The sequence below is a fragment of the Felis catus genome, chromosome E3 (genome assembly GCF_018350175.1).
Source record: "Felis catus isolate Fca126 chromosome E3, F.catus_Fca126_mat1.0, whole genome shotgun sequence".
NCBI lineage: Eukaryota > Metazoa > Chordata > Mammalia > Carnivora > Felidae > Felis > Felis catus.
In genome coordinates, this window is record NC_058383.1 from 11,097,451 (window position 1) to 11,123,960 (window position 26,510).

Below are 26,510 nucleotides of genomic sequence, written 5' to 3' on the forward strand. Positions count from 1 at the left end.
TTTTCTAAAGGTTTATTTACTTTTAGGTAATCTCTGCACCCAATGTGGGGCTTGAACTTGCGACCTCCAGATCAAGAGTCGCATACTCCTGAGACTGAGCCAGCCAGGGGCCCAGACCCAATAACGTTCCTTATAGAGGGGCACTTGGGTGGCTCAGTCTGTTAAGCGTCTGACATTGGCTCAGGTCATGATCTCACAGTTCGTGAGTTCGAGCCCCATGTCCGGCTCTGTGCTGATAGCTCAGAGCCTGAAGCCTGCTCTGGATTCTGTGTCTCCCTGTCTCTCTGCCCCTCCCCTACTCATTCTCTGTCTCTGTCTCTCAAAAATAAATAAACATTAAAAATTTTTTTAAAAAGTAGTGTTCTTTATAAAAAAGAATAAATCTATTTATTTTTTTCTGGTCAAGGATCCAGCCCAGGGTCACAGTTTCTACATGACGTCCTGGCTCTTCAGTTGTCCTCCGATCTGAAATGGTTCTCCAGTCTTTGTCTTTCGTGACATTGACGTTTATTAAAAGTCCAGCCCGGTCATTTTGTAGAATGTCCCTCAATTTGGCTTGCCTGGTGTTTCCCCATTAGATTCGGCATGCGTTTTGGGCAGGAATGGCACAGAAACGGTGAAGCCCCCGCCTGGAGCGTCACGTCGGGAGGCATGGGATGTCGGTCTGTCCCATTACTGCTGATGTCCGCTCTGATCGCTTGATTAAAGGGGGTGTTTCTCAGGTTTCTCCACTTTTATTAAGGTGCTTATTTTCCCTTTCTAATCGGTAAGTATCTTGCAATCAGACACTTTGAGGTTATACACGTTTCTCACCATGTTTTTACCCACGAGGTACATTTTGCACATCGGACCTAAATAGACGTGCAGAAATAGCCTATTGGTTCGCTTTTGTTTTTTTTTTTGTTTGTTTGTTTTTTTAACGTTTATTTATTTTTGAGACAGAGAGAGACAGAGCATGAATGGGGGAGGGGCAGAGAGAGAGGGAGACACAGAATCAGAAGCAGGCTCCAGGCTCTGAGCCATCAGCCCAGAGCCCGACGCGGGGCTCGAACCCACGGACCACGAGATCGTGACCTGGCTGAAGTCGGACGCTTAACCGACTGCGCCACCCAGGCGCCCCTATTGGTTCGCTTTTGTTTTTTTTAAAAAAAATTTTTTTTTAATGTTTATTTATTTTTGAGACTGAGAGAGACAGAGCACGAATGGGGGAGGGGCAGAGAGAGAGGGAGACACAGAATCGGAAGCATGCTCCAGGCTCTGAGCCATCAGCCCAGAGCCCGATGCGGGGCTCGAACTCACGGACCGTGAGATCGTGACCTGAGCTGAAGTCGGGACGCCCAACCGACTGAGCCACCCAGGCGCCCCTCGCTTTTGAATTTAGAGCAGAAACGTTCTCAAACAAGGGAAGAGAGGTGCCTTCATTAAATTTTCAGATCCGGAAAGTTCACATTGACAGAATTACTTGCACCAGGTAAGAAGTGGCTTTAAAATCACCTGCCAAGCCCGTGACCTCTACACAGAGGGGTACGGTTACACAGACAGGGTATAGAACTGCGGCCAAGCGTCAGAGTGTGGCCCAGCTCTAGGATTTCGACAGTGGTCCAACTAGGGGACATTGTACAGAACCGCAGACTGCCTCACCATGGACTCCAGAGCGGACACGAGGAACGTCACCACCATCCTGCTCTCTGAGGCCTCCTCGTTCTCCATGGGCAGGGCAGACACCGCCACCTGGGCCATGATCCCTGTCCAAGAGAAGTAACAAGACAGTGAGTGGTAGAAATCCACAGTGACCTCTAAGTACGCACCTAGAGCTGGGACGGTTCTCACAGATGACCTAGCTCCAACCTCCCTTTATGGGTGAAGAAACCGGGGCGCCTGGGGGGCTGAGTCGGTGAAGAGTCCAACTCTTGATTTTGGCTCTGGTCATGCTCTCATGGTTCGTAAGATCGAGCCCTGCTTCAGGCTCCATGCTGACAGCATGGAGCCTGCTTGGGATTCTCTCTCTCCTCGCTCTCTGCCCCTCTTCCCACCTGTGCTCTCTATCTCAAACTAAATACACTAAAAATAAAATAGAATAAAATAGAATAAAATAGAATAAAATAGAATAAAATAGAATAAAATAAAATAAAATAAAATAAAATAAAATAAATTAAAATAGGGGTGCCTGTGTGGCTCAGTCAGTTAAGCGTCTAACTTTGGTTCAGGTCACGATCTCGCAGTTTGTGAGTTCGAGCCCCGCGTCGGGTTCTGTGCTGACAGCTCAGAGCCTGGAGCCTGCTTCGGATTCTGTGTCTCCCTCTCTCTCTCTGCCCCTCCCCTGCTCACGCTCTGTCTCTCTCTCTCAAAAATAAGCATTAAGAAAATAATAATAAATAAATTCTCTGAAGACACTTGAGGATGCCATAATTAGATTTATGTTCTTCCTGAGACAGACCATAGACTAGCAGAACCATTAGAATACAAATGTTTTTGGTTAAAACTTTTTATAAATCAGTCTCCCTATTATGAAATAGAATGTGACTTCATACCAGGCATGACCTGGCCACGAGCGACTGAGGAAACATACACACTTCAACTTGAGGCTTGTATTTTTTTTTTGTATTCTTTTTTAAATGTTTTTATTTATTTTTGAGAAAGAGAGAGAGCACAGCAGGGGAGGGGCAGAGAGAGAGAACGAGACACAGAATCCAAAGGAGGCTCCAGGCTCTGAGGTGTCAGCACAGTGCCTGACACAGGGCTTGAACTCACGAACCGTGAGATCATGACCTGAGCCCAAGTCGGAAGCTCAACCGACTGAGCCACCCAGGCACCCCCAATTGGAAGCCTTTAAATAATGATCCTAAAACCTTTGACTGTCTTCTTGTTATCACACCCATTTTTGAGAACAAGTAGAAGTCTGTAATTATCAACTGTTTATGTGTGGGTGGTTTGTAAAATGAAAAAGGACATGGTGTTCCATGTGCTTAAAATAACCTCCAAGTACAGAGGTCTCTCAATGAAGCAGAGCATAAAGCAATCAAAGTGGGGCACTCATCTCTGAACTCAAACATTGTTTATGTCTGCAGATTTTATTTAGCAAGGGAAAAAAATGGTCAAAAAAATGGATCACTCGCAGTTTCCTTTTAAATAAAGGAAAGTTTTTATTTTCAAATTATTTATAATTGCTGTATACTAGATCCTTAGTAGGATTACATTTCACATCTTTGGTTATTAAAGAAGAAAGACCTGTTCGTGTCATTTAAAAAAATTTTTAATTAAGGTATAATTTATGTAAAGTTCATTCTTTTTAGTGTAAGATCTGTAATTTCTTTTTGAGAGAGACAGGGTGCATGTACACACATGCAGGGGAGAGGCAGAGAGAGAGGGAGAGAGAGGATCCAAGGCAGGTTCCATGCTGTCAGCAGAGAGCTGGATGCGGGGTTCAAGCTCATGAACTGTGAGATCACGACCTGAGCTGAAGTCAAATGCTTAACTGGCTGAGCCACCCAGGCGCCCCAAGAGAAGTAGGCTTTTTAAGCTTCATAGGAAAGGACTAAACTGTTTTCCAAAGTGGCTGTACTATTTTGTGTTCCTATTGCTAATACATGAGAATTCCAAGTGCTCTGTATCCCATCTGACAGAGTGTTGTCAGCTAAAAAAACAAAACAAAACAAAACAAAAAGCTGTAGGGGGTTGGGGGCGGGGGTCAGGCAGTTAAGCATCTGACTCTTGATTTCAGCTCAGGTCATGATCTCACGGTTCATGAGGTAGAGCCTCACATTGGGCTCTGCACTGATGGCAAGGAGCCTGCTTGGGATTCTCTCTCCCTCTCTCTGCCCCTCTCCTGCTCCCGAATGTGCTCTCTCTCTCTCTCTCAAAATAAATAAATAAATAAATATTAAAAAAAAAAAAAACTTTTCCTACAACAGAGTCTCATCTTATAATGGAAGTAGGTACGTCTAAAGGCAAATTCACCCATCGTCAAAATTATCTTAGGAAGCAATAAATTATCTGTCCCAGAGGGAACATTTTCCTTCTATGAGTTAATTGTTTGGGGAGCTGCTGACTTCTAGCTCTTTATCACCCGATGCAACTTTGCCAACACGACGCACATTTTTTCAAGTCAGTGGTCCTGAAACATGTCAACCACTCAGAGTGACTTCGAGCTGCGTATCAGAAGGCCATTCTTCTTGGGTCGGGGGAGGGTTCCCTTTTCTTTCCGAATTTTGCCATCAATGGCTGTGTCTTCAGAGTTCATGTCTTTCAGCCGTAATTTTAATATTTTCCATCTCTCTAAAATCTTATCACCTATTTGGCTGGTCACCAAGCAGCTACTGGAACACGAAATGCCACTGTTTGATGACTCATATGTTGATGGCAGGAATACTACATTCACTGTGACCATGTCTCTAATTGTAACCTTTCATGGAGTCCCGCCAGCCAGTTTTCCCTGCAGTGTTGACATGGTTTCTTCCATTAATCATCCAGTGAACTAGTTTAGGGGCCACGATGTATGAAAAACACACATTTTTTTAGAGATTTTATTTTTAATCAATCTCCACACCAAACTTGGGGCTTGAACTCACAACCCTGAGATCAAGAGTCACACACGTCCCACCGACCAAGCCAGCCAGGTGACCCGAAAAAAACACATTAAAAAATATATTTACTTATTTTTGAGAGACAGAGAGAGAGAGAGAGAGAGAGAGAGACAGAACGAGAGCCCAACAGGCTCCACACTGTCAGCACAGGCCCCGATGCGGGGTTCAAACCCACGAACCACGAGATCATGACCTGAGCCGAAACCAAGAGCCTGGACGCTTAACCGACAGAGCCACCCCAGGTGCCCCAAAAAACACATTTTAAAACACTGGAATCCCATATGGTGCTTTGAGATGCTCCTGTTGGAGAGGCCCCTGAGAACTGAGACCCTTTAAGGGACTGGAATATTCCAGGCTCCTGTGTCCTGCGTGCTCCTAAGTCGGATGTTCCTCCACTGGAATGACAGAAGGTGCCTAAAATATTTAAGTAGTGATTTTCCTCTTTTCACTGTTGCAGTTCGACCATGGCTGAACTCTCCTAAGTTAAGTGCAGGTATGGACACCACTGTATCTATTTAATTTTGTGTGCCATCCACGTGCAGGGGCCGTGCTACTATTCTCCGTGTTGTTCCAACTTTAGCCTACGCGCTGCTGAAGCAAGCACCGTGGTTATCTATTCTTTTGCACGATGTTTTGCATGGAGACGGTTCTAGCAAAGCCTTCCTGCAAAACCCAAGAGTGAGTTGCTTGATTGACATCTGTTGGTGCCCGTGGTACAGGTATCATTTCTGTTAATTACACCACAGTAATCCCTAAGAGGACTGTGATGTCAAAACTCTGGTTTTTACAAGAGAATAAATGATAGGCAAAATCAAGCGAGGTGGAACTGAAAAGGATATGATCACTTGGTATCGACTGCGCTACCCGCAATGACAAAAAAGCGAGTGTTGCATAATTATCGTTTTGTTGCATCCTTCACCTAGCAACGAATGCAGGCAGGAACCTTGTCTTTTCAGTTTTGTGACTTAGAACCCCCCATCCAGTAATGGAGCATCAGAAATCATGAAAGCCAGGGGCGCCTGCCTGGCTGAGTCGCTGGAGCATGTGACTCGTGATCCTGGGGTCGTGAGTTTAAGCCCTGTGCTGGGTGTAGCGATGACTTAAAACAATGTAATGAAACATGATTAGGAGCTGATCTGGGGTCTCCCACCCTGAGAACATTTTCCAGGAAAAAAAATCGCTGCATTCTGCCCCCCCCCTTTTTAAAAAAGTTTATTATTTTGAGAGAGAGAGAGAGAGAGAGAGAGAGAGAGAGAGAGAGAGAATACCAAGCAGGCTCCAGGCTGTCAGTACAGAGCCTGATGCAGGGCTTGAATTCACGAACCATGAGACCATGACCGGAGCCGAAATCCAGAGCTGGACGCTCAACTGACTGAGCCACCCAGGGGTCCCCATGTTTCATTCTAACAAAGCTAAGATTCCTTAACGGTGAGAGCTTGTACCACAGAGTAAAATCTCCCAAAGCTTAGCTGGTGATTAATTCTTTTCTATTCAAATCTAAAGAATAAGCAATGTTCCTTTAGATCAGAGATTTTACACAGTGCTTAACCTTTTGCTCTTGTATTTATTGGGTTTTAAAAAGTATATTTATTTGAGCAATCTATACCCAATGTGGGGCTCGAACTCCTGACCTCGAGATCGAGTGAGTCACAGGCTCTTCTGACTGAGCCAGCCAGGGGCCCCAGTTTTTTTCTAAGACTGGAGATGTAAACAAAACAAAACAAAACAAAACAAAAATCCCTCAAATATCACATATTTTCCCAGCAATCCTTGAGGGCTGTGGGTCTCTCCTGTCCAATGCAATATTTGGCTAATGAAAAGCAAACATCTAGAACAGGAGTCACCAATCTGCAGCCTGTGGGTCAAATACAGACTGCCACGTCTTTTTGTAAATAAAGTTTTACTGAAACACAGATGTTTCCAGCTCAGCTGTAGCTGCTTTTCTGCAAAGACAGGGTTGCATGCATGTGACAGAGACCGAAAATACTTATTATCTGGCCTTTCACAGAAGAAGTCTGCCCATCCCTGATTTAGCATTCACTTCTATCACCTATACTGTTCATCATTTAGAATGTCATCTGCTCCATTTGGCAAACCCCTCACATCTTGAAATAGTGGCCCAGTTTATTTTTCAGACTGTTTCTGGGTTTTCCTTTCCCAAGGTGAATTTTTCAGGTCTCTGAGGCCTTTATTATTAAAAAACTTTTTTTTTTGTTTATTTATTTTTGAGAGCGAGAGAGAGCATGAGCAGGGGAGGGGCAGAGAGGGAGACACAGAATCCAAAGCGGGCTCCAGGCTCCGAGCTGTCAGCACAGAGCCCAATGCGGGACTCGAATGCGCAAACCGTGAGATCGTGACCTGAGCCGAAGTCGGGACACTCAACCCACCGAGCCATCTGGGCGCCCCTCGGAGACCTTGATTTTAATTAAGTTCCTGAGTTGTCACCTTCTCCAAAGTTCGGGCCACAGTAAATGGGAACTATAAACTCAAGTGGACCTATTCAACATTCAACACAAATGTATGCAGGGGGTTAAAGGTACCGACTTCCAGTCACAAAATAGGAAGTCCTGGGGCTATAACGCACAGGGTGGCAACTAGAGTTAACAACACTGTACTGTATGTTTGAAAGTTGCTAAGAGGATGAATGTTAGAAGTTCTCATTACAAGAAAACAACAACGCGTGGGGCGCCTGGTGGTTCAGTTGGTAAAGCATCCAATTCTTGACCTCACCTCAGGTCATGATCTCATGGTTCATGAGATTGAGCCCCTTGTCCGGCTCTGTGCTGACGGTGCGGAGCCTGCTTGGGATTCTCTCTCTGCCCCTCTCTGCCCCTTGTCTGTGCTCTCTCTCTCTCTAAAAATAAATAAACATTAAAAAACAAAATTTGTAACTTACATGAGGTGATGTTGCTTAAACTAGTTGTGATCATATTGCAATAAATACATATAGCAAATCACTACACTGTACATCTAAAACTAACACAACGTTACATGCCGATAATATCTCAATAAAGCCAGATAAAAACTTAAAAGAAAGTAACAACAGGGGTGCCGGAGTGGCTGAGTCAGTTGAGTGTCCGACTCTTGATTTTGGCTCAGGCCATTATCTCAGAATTCGTGAGACTGAGCCCCGTATCAGGCTTTGTGCTGGCAGCATGGAGCCTGCTTGTGATTCTCTCTCTCCCTCTTTCTCTGCCCCTCCCTGGCTCATGCGCATGATTTCTCTCTCTCTGTCTCAAAACAAATAAATAAACATTAAAAAAATAACAACAGGGGCACCTGGGTGGCTCAGTCCATTACATTTCTGACATCAGCTCAGGTCATGATCTCACGGTTCATGGACTGGAGCCCCGCATGGGGTTTGTGAGTTTGAGCCCCACATCAGGCTCTCTACCGTCAGTGCAGGGCCTGCCTTGGATCCTCTGTCCCCCCCTCTCTCTGCGCTCCCCACTGGTGCGCTCTCTTCCTTTAAAAAATGAAAGAAACATTAAATTAAAAAATACATAAATAGGGGCGCCTGGGTGGCTCAGTCGGTCGAGCTTCCGACTTTGGCTCCTGTCATGAACTCGCAGTTCATGAGTTTGAGCCCCGCGTCAGGCTCTGTGCTGACAGCTGGGAGCCTGGAGCCTGCTTTGGATTCTGTGTCTCCCTCCCTCTTTGCCCCTGCCCCGCTTGGGCAGTCTCTCTCAAAAATAAAGATTAAAAAAAATTAAAATAAATAAATATCAATAAATTTCAAGACAACAAGGTATTCTATTCTGCAATTAGCAAGGAATATGGAAGAGAACAAGAAATAATACGTATTTTCAAGGTCACAGAATAAGATTAGTCAAGTTTAAATATTAACAACTGGTCAAGAACTTTAGCTTAGCCAAAATTAATAAAAACTTAAAAACACATTTTGAGCACCCGGCATACTCTGCTCACAGGAAGGGCACCAAGAAAGAGAGGTGAAGAAATTCCACCTCCACTGCTCTCGAGTGAGACAGACCTCCATAGACCGGGCGGAATAACAGGTAATAAAGGCTAAATGAAAGCCAAACCACCCCTGAAATGGTCCAGGGCATGTGGAAACAGAGTAACCAAAAGGGATAAGATGATGAAGGCACGCCAGCATGATTTCCAAGTTGGGCAGCTTGAGAGTGAGGAAGAGAATGTCCAGGCATTCCGGGTAAAGGTCCTGGTAAAGACCCAGAGCTCAGGCAGCCCACTTCGGGAAGTCACCGGCAGGCAGGCAGGTAGAACTGGGAACCAGTCCACATCAGCACTGCAGGTTAACACCTGTTGCAGCCTGACACCGAGTCCTGTGGGTACTGAAGGCCCCCTGTGCCAGTCACACAAACCATTACCAGCAGGCCACCAAAACATGAAAACTTTTCCCCTCGAAAGGCAAATTTGGGCTCAGCAATTCCACTCCTTGGTATATACCGAAGAGTAAAAAACAGGTCCTCACAAAAACATGTGCACGAACGTCCATCGTACAGCATTACTCATTACAGCCAAGAAGTAGAAACAACCCAAATATCCATTGGCGGGGAGGGGGAAACATGGCATATCTATACCATACAATGGATCACTACTCAGCCATAAAAAAGAAGTTAAAGACACAGACTCCTAAGGATGATCCCATCTACCGGGAAACGTCCAGAACAGGCAGAACCACCTAGGTAGACAGGACACTGGCGGTTGCAGGGGGCTGGGAAGGGGAAGGGGGCTTCTTTTTGGGTGACGGAAAAGTGCTGAGATACGACGGTGGTGACTGCACGGCTCTGAGTGGACCCCAAACCATGGATCATACGCTCTAAAAGGCGCACTTGACGACCGATCTCAATAAAGCCGTTACTAAAACAGCTAAGCTTGGGTCTGACCGGCGGAGAATGCCCTTCCGCCCTTGAACTCTAAGCCATCACCGACACGGACCGCAGCACGGGGTCGGTGGCTCCTCTTCTAACAGACAGGGCGCCCCAGTCCGCTCGCTGCCACAATCCACGCGAGAACCCACGCGGGGGACCCTTCGCCACGCGCGACGCGGGGGGCGGAGTCCCACGCCTTCGCCGTGTCGCCCCGGCAGTTACCAGGCAACAGCCGCGGCCCCGCCCCTCACCTACCCAATCAAGCACGTCCGCACGCAGCGGGAGAGCCCCACGTACGCCAGGCCGAGCGTGACCTCACGCGCACTGGGCCCAGAGAGCCCAGAGCCTGCAGACGCCCGCCCCCGCCGCCCCCGCCCAGCCAATCAGAGAGGACAGGGCTGCGCGTCCGTGCGCGCGACCGTTGTCCCCGCGGCGGGGTTTCCCTGCCCCACCCCCACTCCTGAGCCCGGCCCGCGGGGAACGGGGTTCTGGGGCCGCCGGGACGGCGACAGGGGCGCCTCCCGCCGTGCGCCTGGACGGCCGGCCTGCCTCCCCCGCCCCAGTCTTCCCACTGGCCAGCCCCGCGAGCGTAGAAAGTTCCAGGAGAAGCACCCGCTCTTAATGGCGGCCGCGGCGGGGGCCGGGTACGCACCTGAGGTCCCCGGCGGCGGGCAGCGCCGGGTCGGCAGAGGGGTCTGAGGGCTGGACCGCCGGGGAGCGGCCGTGGGGAGCGGCGGCGGCCCTGGCGGCGAAGAGGCGGGGCGCGGCGTGGGGGCGGCGGCCGGGGTCCGGCTCTCCACTATCCCTCCTTTTTCTCTTTCTTTCTTCACCCCCCCCCACCCCCGTTGTTTTTTTTTTTTTTTTTTTTTTGGCTTCCTGGAAGGCAGCCTCCACTCGTGTGTCCGCAGCGCCCCCAGTGGGCGTTGCCGTTTCCGGTGCTGTGGAATCCAGGGGAGCTGCACGCCGGATTTGTTTGCAGGCTCAGCCGCGGTCCGCAGAAGGCCAGGCGTGCGCCTCGGTCCCCAGCCTTTGATGAGCGGCTGGCACGTGCCCCGCCTCACCCCTGCACACCGCCCCCAGACGTGGGCCTCCTTTCATGCAGTTGTTTAATATGGTATTTTGCACGCCTGTAGCTTGTGGCTTTAAAGCGCTGAGGTTGCAACTCGACGGACCCGAGACTCTGTCTTGAAGTCATCGAGTTATTTGTCAGGAACTGTAACGGCGTGTCCCGACCTTTTGGTAGGGTCAGTGCCATCGCCAACCAATCTTGAGCCTTTCATCCGTTGGTGGTGGCGCTCCAGCAAACAGCCCAGTATTACAGCAGTGTTATTTCTCCTTAGTTACGCCTTACGTGTATTATTGTGCGAAAAGGAGAAAAGAACAGAAACCATTTACCTACCCATCGCTCAGATGTAACCTAGTGTGCCATATTTATTTCACAGTTTTAAGAAATACTACAGAGACACAACCGAAGGCACTGTTCTTGTTCCCTTCTCTTCCCCACAGGTAATTACTGTCTCGCAGTTTATATGTTCTAGTACACGTTTTCTTTCTGTCTGTCTGTCCTTCTAAGTAGGCTCCACTCCCAGCACAGAGCTCACTCAGCACGGGGCAGAACTCAACCCTGAGATCAAGACCTGAGCTGTGATCAGAGTCCGGGAACCAGCAGAGTCACCCAGGTGCCCCACTAATACACATTTATTTTGCAAAAAGACAAGTGTCTCAAATTTGCTGAGACTTTCTTTCTGTAAGTGTCTATCAAAGATATGCTTCCTAGCAGATGCTGTTAAAAAAAAAAACAAACCTGTCCTTTCAGGGCACCTGGGTGGCTCAGTGGTTTAACATCTGACTCTTGATCTCACCTCAGATCAAGATCTCACACTCCATGAGATCCAGTGCCTAGTCGGGCTCTGCACTGTCAGCGTGAAGCCTGCTTGGGATTCTCTCTCTCTCTCTCTCTCTCTCTCTCTCTCTCTCTCTCTTTCTCTCTCTTGCTCTCTCTCTCTCTCTCTCTCTCTGTCTCTGTCCCTCACCTGCCCACGCTTGCTTTCTCTCTCTCTCTAAATAAATAAACATTAAAAAAACCGTATCCTTTCAAAGTAAAGCTAACAATTCAACAAGTAATTTTGAAAGTATCACAAACCAAGAAACAGATTCTTGACTATAGATAACAAGCTGGTTACATAGAGGGGAGGGGGGTGGGGATTAAAGAGAATACACTTACCATGAGGAGCGCTCAGTGATGTATAGCAGTGTTGAATCACTGTATTATATACCTGAAACTAATATAACAGTGTATATTGACGATACTGGGATTAAAAAAAAAAAAAAACTTAGGAAAGTCCCTGCTTCAGGGGCGCCTGGGTGGCTCAGACTGTTGAGCATCCAACTGCGGCTTGCGTCATGATCTCGCAGTTCATGGGTTCAAGCCCTGTGTTGGGCTCTGTGCTGACAGCTTGGAGCCTGCAGCCTGCTTCAGATTCTGTGTCCCTGTCTCTCCCTCTCAAAAATAAGCATTAAAAATTTTTTTTCAAAGTGCCTGCTTTTTTGACATTATTTTAATTTTTAAAATTTTTATTATTTTTCAATGTTTATTTATTTTTGAGAGAGAGAGAGAGAGCAGAGGAGGGGCAGAGAGAGAGAGAGGAGGCAGAGGATCCGAAGCAGGCTCCGAGCAGTCAGCACAAAGCCTGATGTGGGCCTTGAACTCGCCAACCATGAGATCATGACCTGAACCGCAGTCGGACGCTCAACCGACTGAGCCACCCAGGTGCCCCTTGATGTTATTTTTAAAAGAGATGTTGGAAAATATTCCCATTATGTTACAGTTGATTCTCCTCATTCCAAAGAGTTGTGTTCTATGAAGTTAGGCAAACAGTGAGCAAGACTGAACCACTACTCCGCAGGGTAATACAAGGTTAGGTTTCTGCCAGCCTCTGGTCATGACATTTTTGCGAACCTGTCAATACGTAGCCCTGTTTTATGTGTGTGTCTGTTCAAAGACACCTTATGTAACATGCATTGTCAATTCATCAGTTGAACTGATGGCCAACAGCACTATCTACAGCTCATGCCTGAGGGAAGCTTACCTAACACGGGTATTTTCTACTTAAGGCACATCACAGCCTTCTTGTGCTTAGGGGCACCAGACAACAGTTGAGCACTATGTCTGAGAGCCACTTTAAGCAGCAAAATCACCAACAAGGAAGCACAAGATGTGGAAAACGTAGCATTAAAAAGACCAGGGAAGGGTGCATGGGTGGCTCCGTCAGTTAAGTGTCTGACTTTGGCTCAGGTCACGATACCGCAATTGGGGAGTTTCAGCCCCGCATCAGGCTCTGTGCTGACAGCTCGGAGTCTGGAGCCTGCGTCAGATTCTGTGTCTCCCTCTCTCTCTGCCCCTCCCCTGTTCATGCTCTCTCTCTGTCTCAAAAATAAATAAAAAACGTTAAAAAAAAAATTAAAAGACACAAGTTACCAAAGCTCATTCAAGAAAACTAGGTGATTTGGGGCGCCTGGGTGCTTCAATCAGTTGAGCATCCAACTTCAGCTCAGGTCATGATCTTGTGGTGTGAGAGTTCGAGCCCCGCATCTGGCTCTGTGCTGACAGCTCAGAGCCTGGAGCCTGCTCCGGATTCTGTGTCTCCCTCTCTCTGCCCCTCCCCCTGCCTCAAAATAATAAACTTAAAAAAATTAAAAAAAAAAAAGAAAACTAGGTGACTTGAATAACTCTGTATCTATTTAAAAAATTGAAAGTTAAATTAAAAACCTTCCCATGAAGAAAAATCCCAGGCCCAGATGATTTCACTGATGGTATCTACCAAAACTTTAAGGTAAAAAGCAATCTACACGGGAGCACCTGGGTGGCTCAGTCCGTTGGGCAACCACCTTCAACTCAGGTTGTGATCTCATGGTCTGTGGGTTCAAGCCCCATGTCGGGCTTTGTGCTGACAGCTCAGAGCCTGGAGCCTGCTTCAGATTCTGTGTCTCCCTCTCTCTCTTCTCCCTGCTTGTGTTCTATAAAAAATAAATAAACATTAAAAAAAAAATCGACACAAACTCTTCTCAAAGGCCAAAGAGGAGGAAATACTTTCTAACTCATTCTAGGAAGCCAGCATTGCCATGATACCAAAACCAAAGACATCACAAGAAAAGCACTAATAAGACCAATGTCTCTCATGAACACAGATATAAAAATTCCCAATAAACTTTTCCCCCCAATTAAAAAAATTGTGGTAAAATACACACAACATACGATTTGCCATCCTAACCATTTTAAAAAATTATTTGTTTGTTTTTTATTTATTATTAAAAACATTTAAAAAATATTTTTATTTATTTGAGGCAGAGAGAGACAGAGCATCAACAGGGGAGGGTCAGAGAGAGGGAGACATAGAATCTGAAACAGGCTCCAGGCTCTGAGCTGTCAGCACAGAGCCCGACGCGGGGCTCAAACTCACGGACCGCGAGATCATGACCTGAGCTGAAGTAGGATGCCCAACCAACTGAGCCACCCAGGTGCCCCTAAAAAATAATTTTAATATTTATTTATTTACTTATTTAGAGAGCCAGATGTGGGGCTCAGCCTCATGAGTCAGGAGATCGTGACCTGAGCCGAAATCAAGAGTCGGATGCTTAACCAAATGAGCCACCCGGGCACCCCCCATCCTAATCATTTTTCAAGGTACAGTTCAGTGGTATTAAATGCCTTCATAATGTGCAATCGCCACCATCTATCTCTGTCATTCTTGTCCTCTTGTGAAACTGACGCTCCATCCATATCCATTCAGTAGGATTCCTCATTCTCCCTCTGCCCAACTATCATTCCACTTTCTGTCTGTGACTTTGCCTGCTAAAGTGCCTTATAAGTGCAGTCACACAGCATTTGCCTTTTTAGAGCCAGCACTTTGTATATGTCTGTTAAGTCTAGGTGGTTTATTGTCTTATGTGATGCCTCCATTTCCTTATCTATCCCCTTCTGCCTGGTTGCCCGATCCGTTGTTATGAATGGGAGTACTGAAGTCTCTAATTATTATCACAGAGCCGTCTGTTTCTTCCTGCAAGTCTGTCAGTTTTTGCTTCATATATTTTGATGGTGTACCATTAGGTGGGTGAATGTTTATTGTATCTTGCTATATTTTGTTAATATGTAACATCCTTCCTTGTCTCTGGGAATTGTTTTCAAGTCGATTTGGTGTGATATCAGTATAGCCATTCCTGATCTTTTGTTACCATTTGTATGGAATATCTTTTTCCATTTTTTTCACTTTCTTTTTAGTTTTTATTTTTTCAAGTTTATTTATTTTGAGAGAGAATCCCAAGTGGGCTCTAATGCTCCGTGTTGGGGCACCTGGGTGGTTCAGTCGGTTAAGGGTCCGCCTTCAGCTCAGGTCATGCATGATCTTGAGGTTCAGGAGTTTGAGCCCTGCATCGGGCTCTGTGCGGACAGCTTGGAGCCTGGAGTCTGCTTTGGATTTTGGGTCTCCCTCTCTCTCTGCCCTTCCCCACTCACACTCTGTCTCTCTCTCTCAAAAATAAACATTAAAAAAATTAAAAATAAATGAAAACTTCCAACCAGGCTCCAATGCTCTGTGCTGAGCCCAACTCAGGGCTCAATCTTATGAACCATGAGATCACAACCTAAGCTGAAAGCAAGATTGGATGCTTAACCAACTGAGCCCCCCAGGGCTCCCCATTTTTTCACTTTCAATGTTTGTGTCTTTGATGCAAAGTGAGCCTCTTATAGATGGCAAATATTTGGATCTTGTGTCTTTATCTTTTGGCCAATCTCTATCTTTTGATTGGAGAGCTTAATCCATTTACATTTAAAGTAACTACTGGGGCACCTGGCTGGCTCAGTCAGTAGAGTGTGACTCTTGATCTTGGGGTTGTAAGTTTGAGCCCCATGTTGGGTGTAGAGATTACTTAAAAAGTAAAGCCCTTACTGATAAGGAGGGGCTTACTTCTGTTGTTGCACTACTTTCTAGGTGCCTTACAGCTTTTTTTTTGTCCCTCATGTCCTGTATTACAGTCTTCTTTTGTGCTTAGTTGAGTTTTATAGTGAAATGTTTAAATTCTTTTCTTATTTCCTTTTGTGCATATTCTATGGCTATCTTCTTTGGGGCTACTGTGCGGACTGCATTTAACATCCTAAAGTTGTAACACTCTAAATTTACACTTGCTTAACTTCAACGACGTATGAAAACTCGGCTCTTTAATAGCTCCAACCCCGCCCTTTTGATCGCTGATGTCACAAAAATTACATCTTTATACACTGTGTGCCCAGAAACACAAACTAATAATTCTTTTAAATGCATTACTCTCTTAAAACCTGTAGAAAAGAAGGCATGGAGTTACAAAGTTACAAAAGGCTGTCCTTTCCCTACTGAATGGCCCTGACACCCTTGCTGAATATAAGCAAAAGGAGAGGGTTTGTTACCATTGCCCTGCAGGAAACGTTCAGATGAGTTCTATAAACTGAAATGAAAAGGTATTGGACAGTGACTTGAAGCCATACAGAGAAATAAAGACCTCAACAAAAGGAAGTGTATGGGCATTGACAAAAGCTGGCTTTATTGTAACAATGTTGGAGGTCAGGAAAAAGTTTTGTAAATAGAAGTGGTGATGGTTGCCCAACATTGTGAATTCAACTTATTGCACTGAATTGTAGCTTTAAAAATTGTTAAGATGATGCATTTTATGTTATGTATATTTTACCACAAACACTTTAAAGGTGAGAATTTCCCTCCACATGACGTAGCCATGCCCCTCACAAGAATTTACCCCCAAGATAAAAGGAATATCTGAGAATACAAGAACTCGTACGCCAATGTTCACAGCAGCTTTATTCATGATATCTGGATGCAGAAAACAAGTCAAATGTCAATCAGCCGGTGAATCAAGAAACAAATTGTGGTACCCCATGTAATGGAACAGTACTCAGAATTAAAAATGAATGAATTGGGGCACCTGACTGGCTCAGTTGGTAGAACACGTGACTCTGGATCTCACGGTTATGAGCCAGAGCCCCATTTTGGTGTAGCAATTACTTAAAAAAAAAAAAAAAAGAAAATGAAAATGAAATGAATTATGGGTACATGTAATCTCCAGATTCATCATGCTTAGTCAAAGAAGCCAGGCATAAAAGAATCCATATTTTATGACTGTACATTTATAAAATTCTAGAAAGTGCAAACTATAGTTGACTCTTGAATAAAAAGATTTGAACTGCACGGGCCCACTTATATGTGAGTTTTTTTCAATAAACAACAAAAAGTACTGTAAATGTATTTTCCTTTTTATTATTTTTAATCTTTTAAAAAAGTTTACTTATTCATTTTTGACAGAGAGAGAGAGAGAGAGAGTGAGCACGAGCAGGGGAGGGGCAGAGAGGGAGAGAGAGAGAATCCCAAGCCGAATCCACATGCCCAGCACAGAGCCTGATGCAGGGCTCGAACTCACTAAACGAGATCATGACCTGAGCCAAAATCAAGAGTCAGACACTCAACTGACTGAGCCACCCAGGAGCCCTTTTATTTTATTTTATTTTATTTTATTTTATTTTATTTTATTTTACTTTATTTTATTTTATTTTATTTTATAAAGAGAGAGCATGCACAAGTGGGGGACAGTGGCAGAGGACAGAGAGAGAGAGGGAGAGGGAGAGAGAGAGAGATGGCGACAGAGTCTCAAGCAGGCTCTGCCCTCAGCATGGAGCCCAATGTGGGGCTCAATTCCATGACCCTGGGATCATGACCTGAATTGAAATCAAGAGCCTGACACTCAAATGACTCAGTCACCCAGGTGCCCCTGTAAATGCATTTTCCTAATGATTTTCCTGACTGTTTCTTTTCCCTGGCTTACTTTACTGGAAGAATTCAGTGTATATAGTGCATACAACATACAATGTATGCTAATTGACTGTGTTGTCAGTAAGGTTTCCAGTCAAGTGTAGGTTATTACTACATAAGTTTTTTGGGGGAGTCTGAAGTTACACTCAGATTTTAGACTGCATGGGGGCTGGGCACCCCAACCCCTCCACCGTTCAAAGATCAACTGTATCGCACAGTGTGGGGAAACAGCAATTTCCTAGCACCGGCGGTGGAAAAAGGGATTGACCACAAAGGACGAGAAGATGCTTTTAGGGGGATGGAACCGTGCTGCACCTCAACTGTCGTGGTGCTCGCACAAGTGAGTAGTTTTCAAAATTCATCAGACTGTACAGTTTAAATGAATGCAGTTTATTGTACATAAATTTACCCCGATATTGATGACTCAGCCGTTGACATTTCTGTATCATGAAGTTAAGCACATGCAGTCACACTGTTCTTCTCACGTCATCTTACGACTGCTAGCTTCCTACCATTGCTATTTTTTTTTTTTTTTTTTACCATTACTATTTTTAATGAGAGTAAATGGTTTAGAAAACAAAACAGGACAGGGGTGCCTGGGTGGCTCAGTTGGGTTGAGCATCCTACTCTTGATTTCGGCTCAGGTCACGATCTCATGGTTGTGAGATGGAGTCCCACGTTGGGCAAAGCATGGAGTGTGGAGCTGCTTGGGATTCTCTCTCTTTCTCTCTCTTTGTGCCTCCCCTGCTTGTGTGCTCACACACGGGTGCATGCTCTCGCTCTCTTCCAAAATAAATAAATAAACTTTAAAAATCAAAAAAAGTAGGACATTCATTTAAAAGTTATTGTTTACTAAAAAAAATATTCTTTAATCTTTATCACACTATTTACATAGTATCTTCGTATGTTTCGTAAAGTACCTATGAGGACAGTCATGTGTGTAAATAATTCACATGTGTTTTTTCATGCTCACAAATTTTACCCATATGGATATATAATCAAAGTAATTTGGAGATTATTGCCCTAAAACTTTGGAAGATTCTGTTCTCAGAAAACTGATAGACGAATTTATCTATAAGCAAAGGGTTGAATTCATTCAAGCAGAGAGTACACACACTTACGTGATATGGGAAGACTCAAGATTGTTAAACGGCATTTGTTCGTGATTTTATCTCAATTAGGTCATGAATTTAATCTAGTTCCAACAAAAGTCCCAGGGGGATCTTTCATGCAATTGACAAGATGATTTTAAAATTTATATGGCAGTATTATGAGTAGCAAAGGCAATTTTGTAAAAGAACAAAGAGGACTTGATTGAATAAAACTCAAAGCATAGTGTGAAGCTGTAGCCGTGGAACCCTTGTATGTTAGTTCAAGAAAAGATCAGAAGGAACAGACTCCAAAAATTGACCCCTGTATATAGAAATGCATCATATGTTATAAATGACATTTTGTTTATTTGTTTACTTGTTTGTTTAAAGTAGGATTCATGCCTGGGCGCCCGGGTGGCTCAGTCGGTTAAGTGTCGGACTTCAGCTCAAGTCATGATCTCACGGTTCATGGGTTCAAGTCCCACATCAGGCTCTGTGCTGACAGCTCAGAGCCTGGAGTCTGCTTCAGATTCTGTGACTCCCTCTCTCTCTGCCCCTCCCCTGCTCACACTCTGTCTCTCTCTCTGTAAAATAATTAAACGTTAAAAAAAATTTTTTTAAAGTAGGATTCATGCCCCTGAGATCAAGACCTGAGCTGAGATCAACAGTGAGACATTTAACTGACGGAGCCACTCAGGGGCCCCTATAAATAAATGACATTTTAAATCTTTAAAGTCTGTTAGAGCCAGTTAATTATTTGGGGACAATCATATATCAGATAAAATATTAATAAATATACAATCATACCATTCACAAAAGTTAACTCCATATCTAAATATAAAAAATAAAAGTGCAGTACTAGATCAGGTGTTTTACAAATATTATACAACATAATTATATTATATAATCGGTAGTCTAACTAAGCAAACAATAAAAAAAAGCTCTAGCGGATAAGATTAGTGCTGACTACATGAAAATAAAATTTTGTAGAAAGGAGGACACCACAAATTAAGCAAAAACACGGGAGAAAATATTGCAACTCAGAACAAAAGGTTTCATGCAGATCATCTCAAGTACTCCCCAAAATTAATACGAGACAATTCAACAGAAATGTGCCCAAGGATATGAATGGCCAAACAATTCTTGGCACAGGAAACATGTAACCAGTAACCACAAGGTATTCGATCTTCCTAGAGATTATAGAAATGGGAAAAAAAAAAAAAAATCAATGAGAGCTATGTTTTAGGTATCGGGCTGACAAACATTTTAAAAAGTTTCTATCAGGTGCTGGGTATACAGAAAAAATGAATCAACTCATACTACTGAAGCACAACTTTTGGAGAACGAATTGAAAATAGCTATCAAAAATTTTAAAGTGAGCATTTCCCAGGGGCACCTGAGTGGCTCAGTCAGCAGAATGTGGGACTCTTGATCTCAGGGTCATGAGTTCAAGCCCCTCATTGGGTGTGGAACCTACTTAAAAAAAAAAAAAAAAAGAAAAAAGTTAAAATGAGCATTTTCTATGACCTGGCAGTTCTGCCAGAATCTACCCAAGAGACACCCTCACACAGGTGCAAGTGGAAACATGTACCAGAACATTCACTGTAATATTGTAATAGCAAAAAAAAAAAAAAAAAAAAAAGGAAATAACCCAAATATCCACCAAAAGAATGGTTAACTAAGACTTATTCATACTAATATGCAAGAGTGAAAAAGAATGGGCTAAGTGAAAACAAATTGCTATGAAAGTATCTCCAATAGAGGCTCCTGGGGGGCTCAGTTGGTTAAGTGTCTGACTCTTGATTTTGGTTCAGGTCATGATCTCATAGTTTGTGAGTTTGGGCTTCACGCTGCCTGCCTGGGATTCTCTCTCTTTCTCTCTCCCTCACTCTCTGCCCCTGTCCTGCTCATGCTCTCCCTCTCTCTCAAAATAAAATGAATAAACTAAAAAAAGAATAAATAAATTATCTCCAACATAGTTTTGAGTGAAAAGACAAGGGTGCAGAATGAGGTACATATTACATCATTTTCTTTAAACACACATGCAAGAACAACTGAAAAATACTTTTTCTATGGCAATGGATACATGTGGGCTATGGTTAAAGAAACCCTTACCCTTTAGGGGCGTCCGGGGTGGCTCAGTTGGTTAAGCGTCCGACTTCGGCTCAGGTCATGATCTCACAGTTTGTGAGTTCAAGCCCTGCGTTGGGCTCTGTGCTGACAGCTTGGAGCCTGGAGTTTGCTTTGGATTCTATGTCTCCCTCTCCCTTTCTGCTCCTCCCCTGCTCACTCTCTGTCTCTCAAAAATAAACACTGGCGGGGGGAAAAAAAGGAGCCTTTACCTTTATCGTTATAAATCACTTAAGTAATTATTTTACAAAGAGACTTCGTCATATATTAATTGCATAATTAAAAGTTAATAACAATAATTAAAGTATATATGGCTCAGTAGGTTCACTCTTTCCCAGACCAGAGAATTTCAGCTATCCCAATGTAACAAAGAAATGAGAACGTCTACAGGAAAACGTCATCATAGGTGGGGGGAAAAACTGAGCTTGGTTAACACTAGTAGATATTTTAATACTCCAGGGGAGCTGATATTTCACTGTAGGACCATCTTTTTCCCCAGCAACAATATGGACAGAAACGCAAGAATTAGCATACAGCCAGTATATAAAACAACCAGGTTTTGATAGTAAAATATAAAGGCCCAGTTGTCACTACAGACCCAGCGCTTCATTGGCAAAACCGGCTTTTAGTCGATTTTATCCCATTTCTTGGTGAACGAGAGACACAAAATTGATGGGCAAGCATTGCCACCTAGTGGCTGTGGCTCACATTGCAGAATTCATCACTGTGCCTCTTGTCCCCTTAATCTCAAACTAATGCTTCTATCTTTTGGATATACCTTAACAGTCAAATGTTCTATAAATTCAAGAGACCAGTGGCAGCTGGCTGGCTCCGTTGATGGAGTACATGACTCTTGATCTCGGGCCCCATGTTGGGTGTAGAGATTACTTAAAAAAATGTTTTTTTTTTTTAATTTTAAAATTTATTTATTTATTTTTGAGAGGGGTGGGGGGAGAGAACCCATCCAAGCAGGCTCTGCGCTGTCAGTGTGGAGCCCGGCGTGGGGCTCAAATCCACGGACCATGAGATGAAGACCTGAGCCAAAATCAAGAGTCGGATGCTTAACCGACTGAGCCACCCAGGCGCCCCTAAAAAAATAAAATCTTTAAAAAATAAAAATAAAATCTTTAAAAATAATCTTTAAATAAAAAATAAATCTTTAATAATAAAAAATAAAAATAAATAAATCTTTACCATAAATTTAAGGGACCTACATAGGGTTATCAATTAAAAAACATTTTTTTAATGCTTATTTATTTTTGAGAGATAGTGAGACAGAGTGTGAGCAGGGGAGGGGGGGGGAGAGAGAGAGAGAGAGACAGACAGACAGACAGACAGACAGAATCCGAAGCAGGCTCCAGGCTCTGAGCTGTCAGCACAGCACCGAGATCATGACCTGAGCTGAAGTCGGAAGCTTAACTGACTGAGCCACCCAGGCGCCCCTGGGTTATCAATTTTTAAATTCTGACAAGTAAGGATGTTTTAAAAAGAAGAATCTATCATCATGGCCAGTAAAAGAACAGATACTTGAGGCCATGAACTCAGATAAAAGGATGGTCCTGTTTGTGCGAGAACAGTTGAAAACCGGATACACATTTCATGAATAAGCATTCTATAACTATGTTAATAATTGAGATGGTTAATTATGCTATTAAATACATCAACTTGGCTGGGCTATGGGATGCCCAGACTGACGGTTAAACATTATTTCTGAGTGTGTCTGTGAAGGTGTTTCTGGAAGACATTATTAGCATTTGAATTGGCAGACCAGATAACGATTGCCTTCTCCAATGTGTGGGCCACACCCAACCCACTGAGGGTCCAACCCACTGAGGGCCGGAACGGAGCAAAAAAGGCAGAGGAAGGTTGAATTCTCTCTCTGCCTGGCTGTTTGAGCTGGAGCGTCAGTCTCCTGACCTTGACCTGGGACTTACACCACTGTGCCTGGTTCTCAGACCTTTGTACCCAGACTGGGAACTATACCTTTGGCTCTCCTGAGTGTTCAGCTTGCAGGTGGATCATGGGACTCCTGTTTCTACTAGTTCTGTTTCTCTGGAGAACCCTCACCAGTGTGATCACATTTACATAATTCTTCTTTATCAATATATGTCTCAGATTGATAAATAAAAGCAGAGCTGGAGACAAGATCTTGTACACAGATACTTAATTTGGGAGGTACCAGGAGTGAAAGGGCAGGGAAAGTTAATGTACAATACTGTCCTTTTTTTTTTCTTAAATGTTTATTTATTTTTGAGAGAGAGCAAGAGAGAAAGAGAGAGGCAGAGACAGAGAGTGAGCAGGGAAGGGGCAGAGAGAGGGAGACACAGAATCTGAAGCAGGCTCCAGGCTCTGAGCTGTCAGCACAGAGCCCAGTGTGGAGCTCAAACCCACAAGCTGTAAGATCATGACCTGAGCCGAAGTCAGATGATTAATCGACTGAGCCACCCAGGCGCCCCAATACTGTCCTTCTTACATACAGGCAAACTGCCTTTGAGCGTCTTTACCATTGGAATTGAAAAACCCATCCACCAGATCAGTATCCCATAGTTAAGTTTCAGAAGCTGTGTTGATCTGGCCCAGTAAAACGCTACCCTTGGCACAGCAGTGATGATTGGGCTATATGCCCTTGGCTAAGTTTATGTAGTTCATTACCATTGCCTGCCATGCTCCATCGGGTTTTTGCAGGAGCCAAACAAGTGAACTGAATGGGGTTAAGACGGGGAACCACCACCCCTGAATCCTCATCTTTGAGGATGGCACTCAGGTCTACAATTCCACCCGGGCTTGCAGTATGGCTTCTGATTTAATGCTGGCTGAGTCAAGACAGGAGGAGGGAACCTCCTGCTGAGTATGTCTGTCCTCATTGTGTGCTCAGAACCAAGGAAATTTCCACAGGGTGGGTCCATGCACACCCTGACCCACTGAGAGACATGCCTCTGCCTGGCCCCATAAGCTCCCACTCTAACTGGGGTCCTTGCTAGCGTTTCAGGTTCTCTGGGGTCACTGCACACATTTCTCCAGTGTATAACTCTGGTAAATAACCACAAATGCCTTTGGGGAATGATTAGAGTATTGCCTCTACTTGTGCTGGCTCTACGAGGTCCTTCCTCTAGTGGATTCTACCTCCCTTACAATTGCTGGACTCTGGTCTGAGAACTGGGTCAGATTTTTTCTGGTTCCTCAAGTCAAGGCAGCACTGTAGCTGTCGGCCCGTATACCTCATCCTTTGGAATATCATGGTCAGAGAGCCAACGGCATAGATCGCTGGTGTCATGGCCACTGCGGTTGCCACCCTGTCCTCGCTTCATCTACCAAGTCTACCTACCTTACCTGTGACGACGAAGTCCAGCTACCTGGCTCTGCTGTTCTGGAACGCTACCATCCTCTGGGGCCCCCAGTTTCGGGACAGTCTGTCCTCAGCATTAGGGACTAGTATTTGGGAACATCTATCATGGATCATAACGGGCTGTAAGAGGTCAAGTCTAGATATCTCATTCACTTAAAAAAATTCATTTCACGTTTTGATTTTTTTCTTTTTAAACCTTCCTATAGAGGTGTGATCCAGAGAAAAGGACACAACTTGCTAACGATACCTATCAAGTCAGTAGCAGAGCCAGGACTAGACCCAGGTCCCCAGGTTCCTTCACGGAACTTCTGAGGAGGTGCCGGATCTTAGCAGGAGTCTGCCAGACATCTGCAGGGAAGAGGGCGGCGGGAAGAACATTCGAGGCACTCTGTGCAAAAGCAGGGAGGCCTGAAGCGGCCCTGGGATTCGGAAATTACAAGTAAAGCTACCTGACTCCAGTGGCGTGCGGGGCTGTGGGGCGAGTTGAGCTGGGGAAGAGGAAGCACTCTGGAAGGCTGCAGGGTCAGGGTCAGGGTCAGAGCCCGCGCCCGTAAGAGCTGCACTCTAGCGCGCTCTGGCTGGAGTACGACTGGTTGTCCTGGAAGCGGACGGGAAGGCTGCGACACGGCAGGAAAACAGGGACAAGGGGAGACCACCATGAGGGAGTCGCGCAGAGCGGGCCACCCCTAAGTTTTACCTCTGCTAATCGACAAGCAACAAAGGCCTTCCGCTCCTGCCGGAGCTCAATAACGAGGCGTTCGGCCGGCTGCGCAGCTCGGAGACCGACCGCGCTCAGGAGCGCAGATCAGTGACCGAACCCCCAGCCCGGCACTCCGCCCACTTAGGCCCGCCCCTCCCAGGTTCCGCCCCGCCCCGCCCCCCGCCTCCCTTCAGCCAATGGCAGCCCTCGGCGCCTTTGCCTTCAGCCAGTAGGCGACGTGGCCTCGGACTCTGACGTCACGGGGTGGGGCCAAGGGTCACGCAAGATGGCGGCGCCCAGGAGGCGCTGAGGCGTGGAGCTGAGGATGAGGCTGGTGGCGCTGGCCGCCAGGGTTCGGCTGGGGTGGCGGCTGAGCGGATCGGGACCGGAGCTGAGGCCGGGGCGAGGGCACTGGACGGCGGCCGGGCGCTCGCGGAGCCCGCGCGAGGCAGACACGCCCGTGTTCCAATATGTGGGCGAGCGCGCGGCCCGTGCCGACCGCATCTTCGTGTGGGGCTTCAGCTTCTCGGGGGCGCTGGGCGTGCCCACCTTCGTGCTGCCCGGCGCGGGGCCTGAGCCTCGCGCCGGCTCGCGGCCGCGACGCAGGATCCAACCTGTGCCCTACCGCCTGGAGCTGGACCAGAAGGTGCGGGCCGCGCCTCCCTCTCTCGGTCGCGCCCTCCGGCCTCCGCCGCTGCTCCCCGAGGCCCTTTGCGAGAAGTTGGGAAGCCGGGTGGTCCGACGTCAGGGAGGAGGACCCTCGAGCGGGCTGCAGGCCCGGCAGGGGAAGGCGTTAGGGCGCTGCTCGCATTTATCGATTGGCCGAAACGTGCCCGTTTTGTGCCCGACTGGCGTCCTTCGCACGTCACCCCCGGAGACGGGGTTGTGATCAGTTACAGTTTAATTTCGTTGTGGCTACAGAATATACCTTCTTTATTTTCAGCCCTCTTAAATGTATCGACACTTTGTTTCGTAGCCTAGCGTACGGTCTACCCTAGAGAATGTTCCACGTGTGCCTGAAAAGGGATGTGTGTTCGGCTGTTGGCGGAGTTGATGTCAGGTCAAGTTAGTCGGTAACTTCTCGGCTAAAATATTATTTGCTCAGGCAGCTGCAGTGTTCGTCGTTAGCCGCTGATTGTTTTCAACAAATATCCCTGGGGGTAAAGGCTGTTCGCACCGAGTGATATCTGGGTCAGGTCAAATCAATGGAGCCTTGTGAATGGAGTCTTCCGGGGATCCACCAGACAGATGGATGGGAATGCTCCGGGAGTGGAGCTTTGAAGTTGCTTCAGTCCCTTTCTGACCCCTCCGGTGGCTGCAAGACCGCTGGCTTGCGCTGTAATTGTGAGCTGTTGGTTTTCAGAGCCACTGCAGAGCTGAGCAGAGGTGGATGGGAATAGGTCAAGTTAAAATGCTGCAGAGCTTGCGGTTCTTAAGTAAGCTGCTTTTCTTGAGTAAACATTCCCTAGATTGCTTTAAGTCTTCGGGTAATTTTCAGAGTTCTGAAAAAATTGGTTCTGACGCTTGCCAGTTCTTTGTTGCCCTTCCATTTTCACTGATGTCGCTCAGTCCATATCCTTTTAATGTAATTACCGAGGTGGTTGGATCACATGTGCCATTTTGCTATGTCTTTCTTGTTTCTCTGTTCGTCCTTTGCTCCCTTCTTTTGTGTTAAATAGGTATTTTCTAGTGTACCTTTTAAATCCCTTTGTTGGGTGTTTTGCTGTACATTTGAGGAGGTCTTTCTTGAGGTTATAATATCTGTCTTAACTTATCATAGTCTCCTTTAGGTTAATAGTGACCTAATTCTGAAAAAACTAGAGCAACTTTGTTCGAGCAAAGCTCCATTTCTGCCTCTCCCCTTTATGTGGTTATTGTGATACACATTACATCTTCATACATTTTAAGCCCAGTAATACAATTTTACCATTATTATTTTATGCAATTGTCTTTTAAA

The 26,510-nt window shown here is 45.5% G+C and overlaps 2 protein-coding genes, 1 long non-coding RNA gene and 1 other non-coding gene across 23 annotated transcripts in view; 2 read left to right on the forward strand and 2 right to left on the reverse strand.

Moving 5' to 3' along the window:
• The window catches only part of LOC101096126 (general transcription factor II-I repeat domain-containing protein 2B), a 51,726-nt gene extending 40,841 nt beyond the window's left edge, over positions 1–10,885 (reverse strand). For 4 of the 14 annotated variants that reach the window (XM_023246379.2, XM_023246378.2, XM_045048204.1 and 1 more), the window contains exons 1-2: positions 10,089–10,589; positions 1,642–1,745 (exon numbers count right to left, since the gene is read on the reverse strand). In XM_023246379.2, the coding sequence (XP_023102147.1) occupies positions 1,642–1,740 (99 nt within the window). In that variant the 5' untranslated portion in view covers positions 1,741–1,745; positions 10,089–10,589. Of the gene's footprint in view, positions 1–1,641; positions 1,746–7,313; positions 7,333–9,503; positions 9,525–10,088 lie in introns of those variants that run through there. The other 10 variants (XM_023246376.2, XM_023246375.2, XM_023246380.2 and 7 more) reach the window with 8 other exon arrangements.
• On the reverse strand, positions 5,080–5,187 carry LOC111558311. The gene has a single exon (XR_002739033.1). It is a non-coding gene; the product is annotated as a U6 spliceosomal RNA (small nuclear RNA).
• On the forward strand, positions 9,751–16,668 carry LOC105261290. Its single transcript, XR_002738830.2, has 4 exons — positions 9,751–10,080; positions 10,879–10,942; positions 14,001–14,120; positions 15,774–16,668. It is a non-coding gene; the product is annotated as an uncharacterized LOC105261290 (long non-coding RNA).
• Positions 16,669–24,803: 8,135 nt separating this feature from the next.
• RCC1L (RCC1 like) overlaps positions 24,804–26,510 on the forward strand; it is a 34,313-nt gene continuing 32,606 nt past the window's right edge. For 2 of the 7 annotated variants that reach the window (XM_045048206.1, XM_045048208.1), the window contains exon 1: positions 24,807–25,199. In XM_045048206.1, the coding sequence (XP_044904141.1) occupies positions 24,879–25,199 (321 nt within the window). In that variant the 5' untranslated portion in view covers positions 24,807–24,878. Of the gene's footprint in view, positions 25,200–26,510 lie in introns of all 7 variants that reach the window. The other 5 variants (XM_045048207.1, XM_045048210.1, XM_023246383.2 and 2 more) reach the window with 4 other exon arrangements.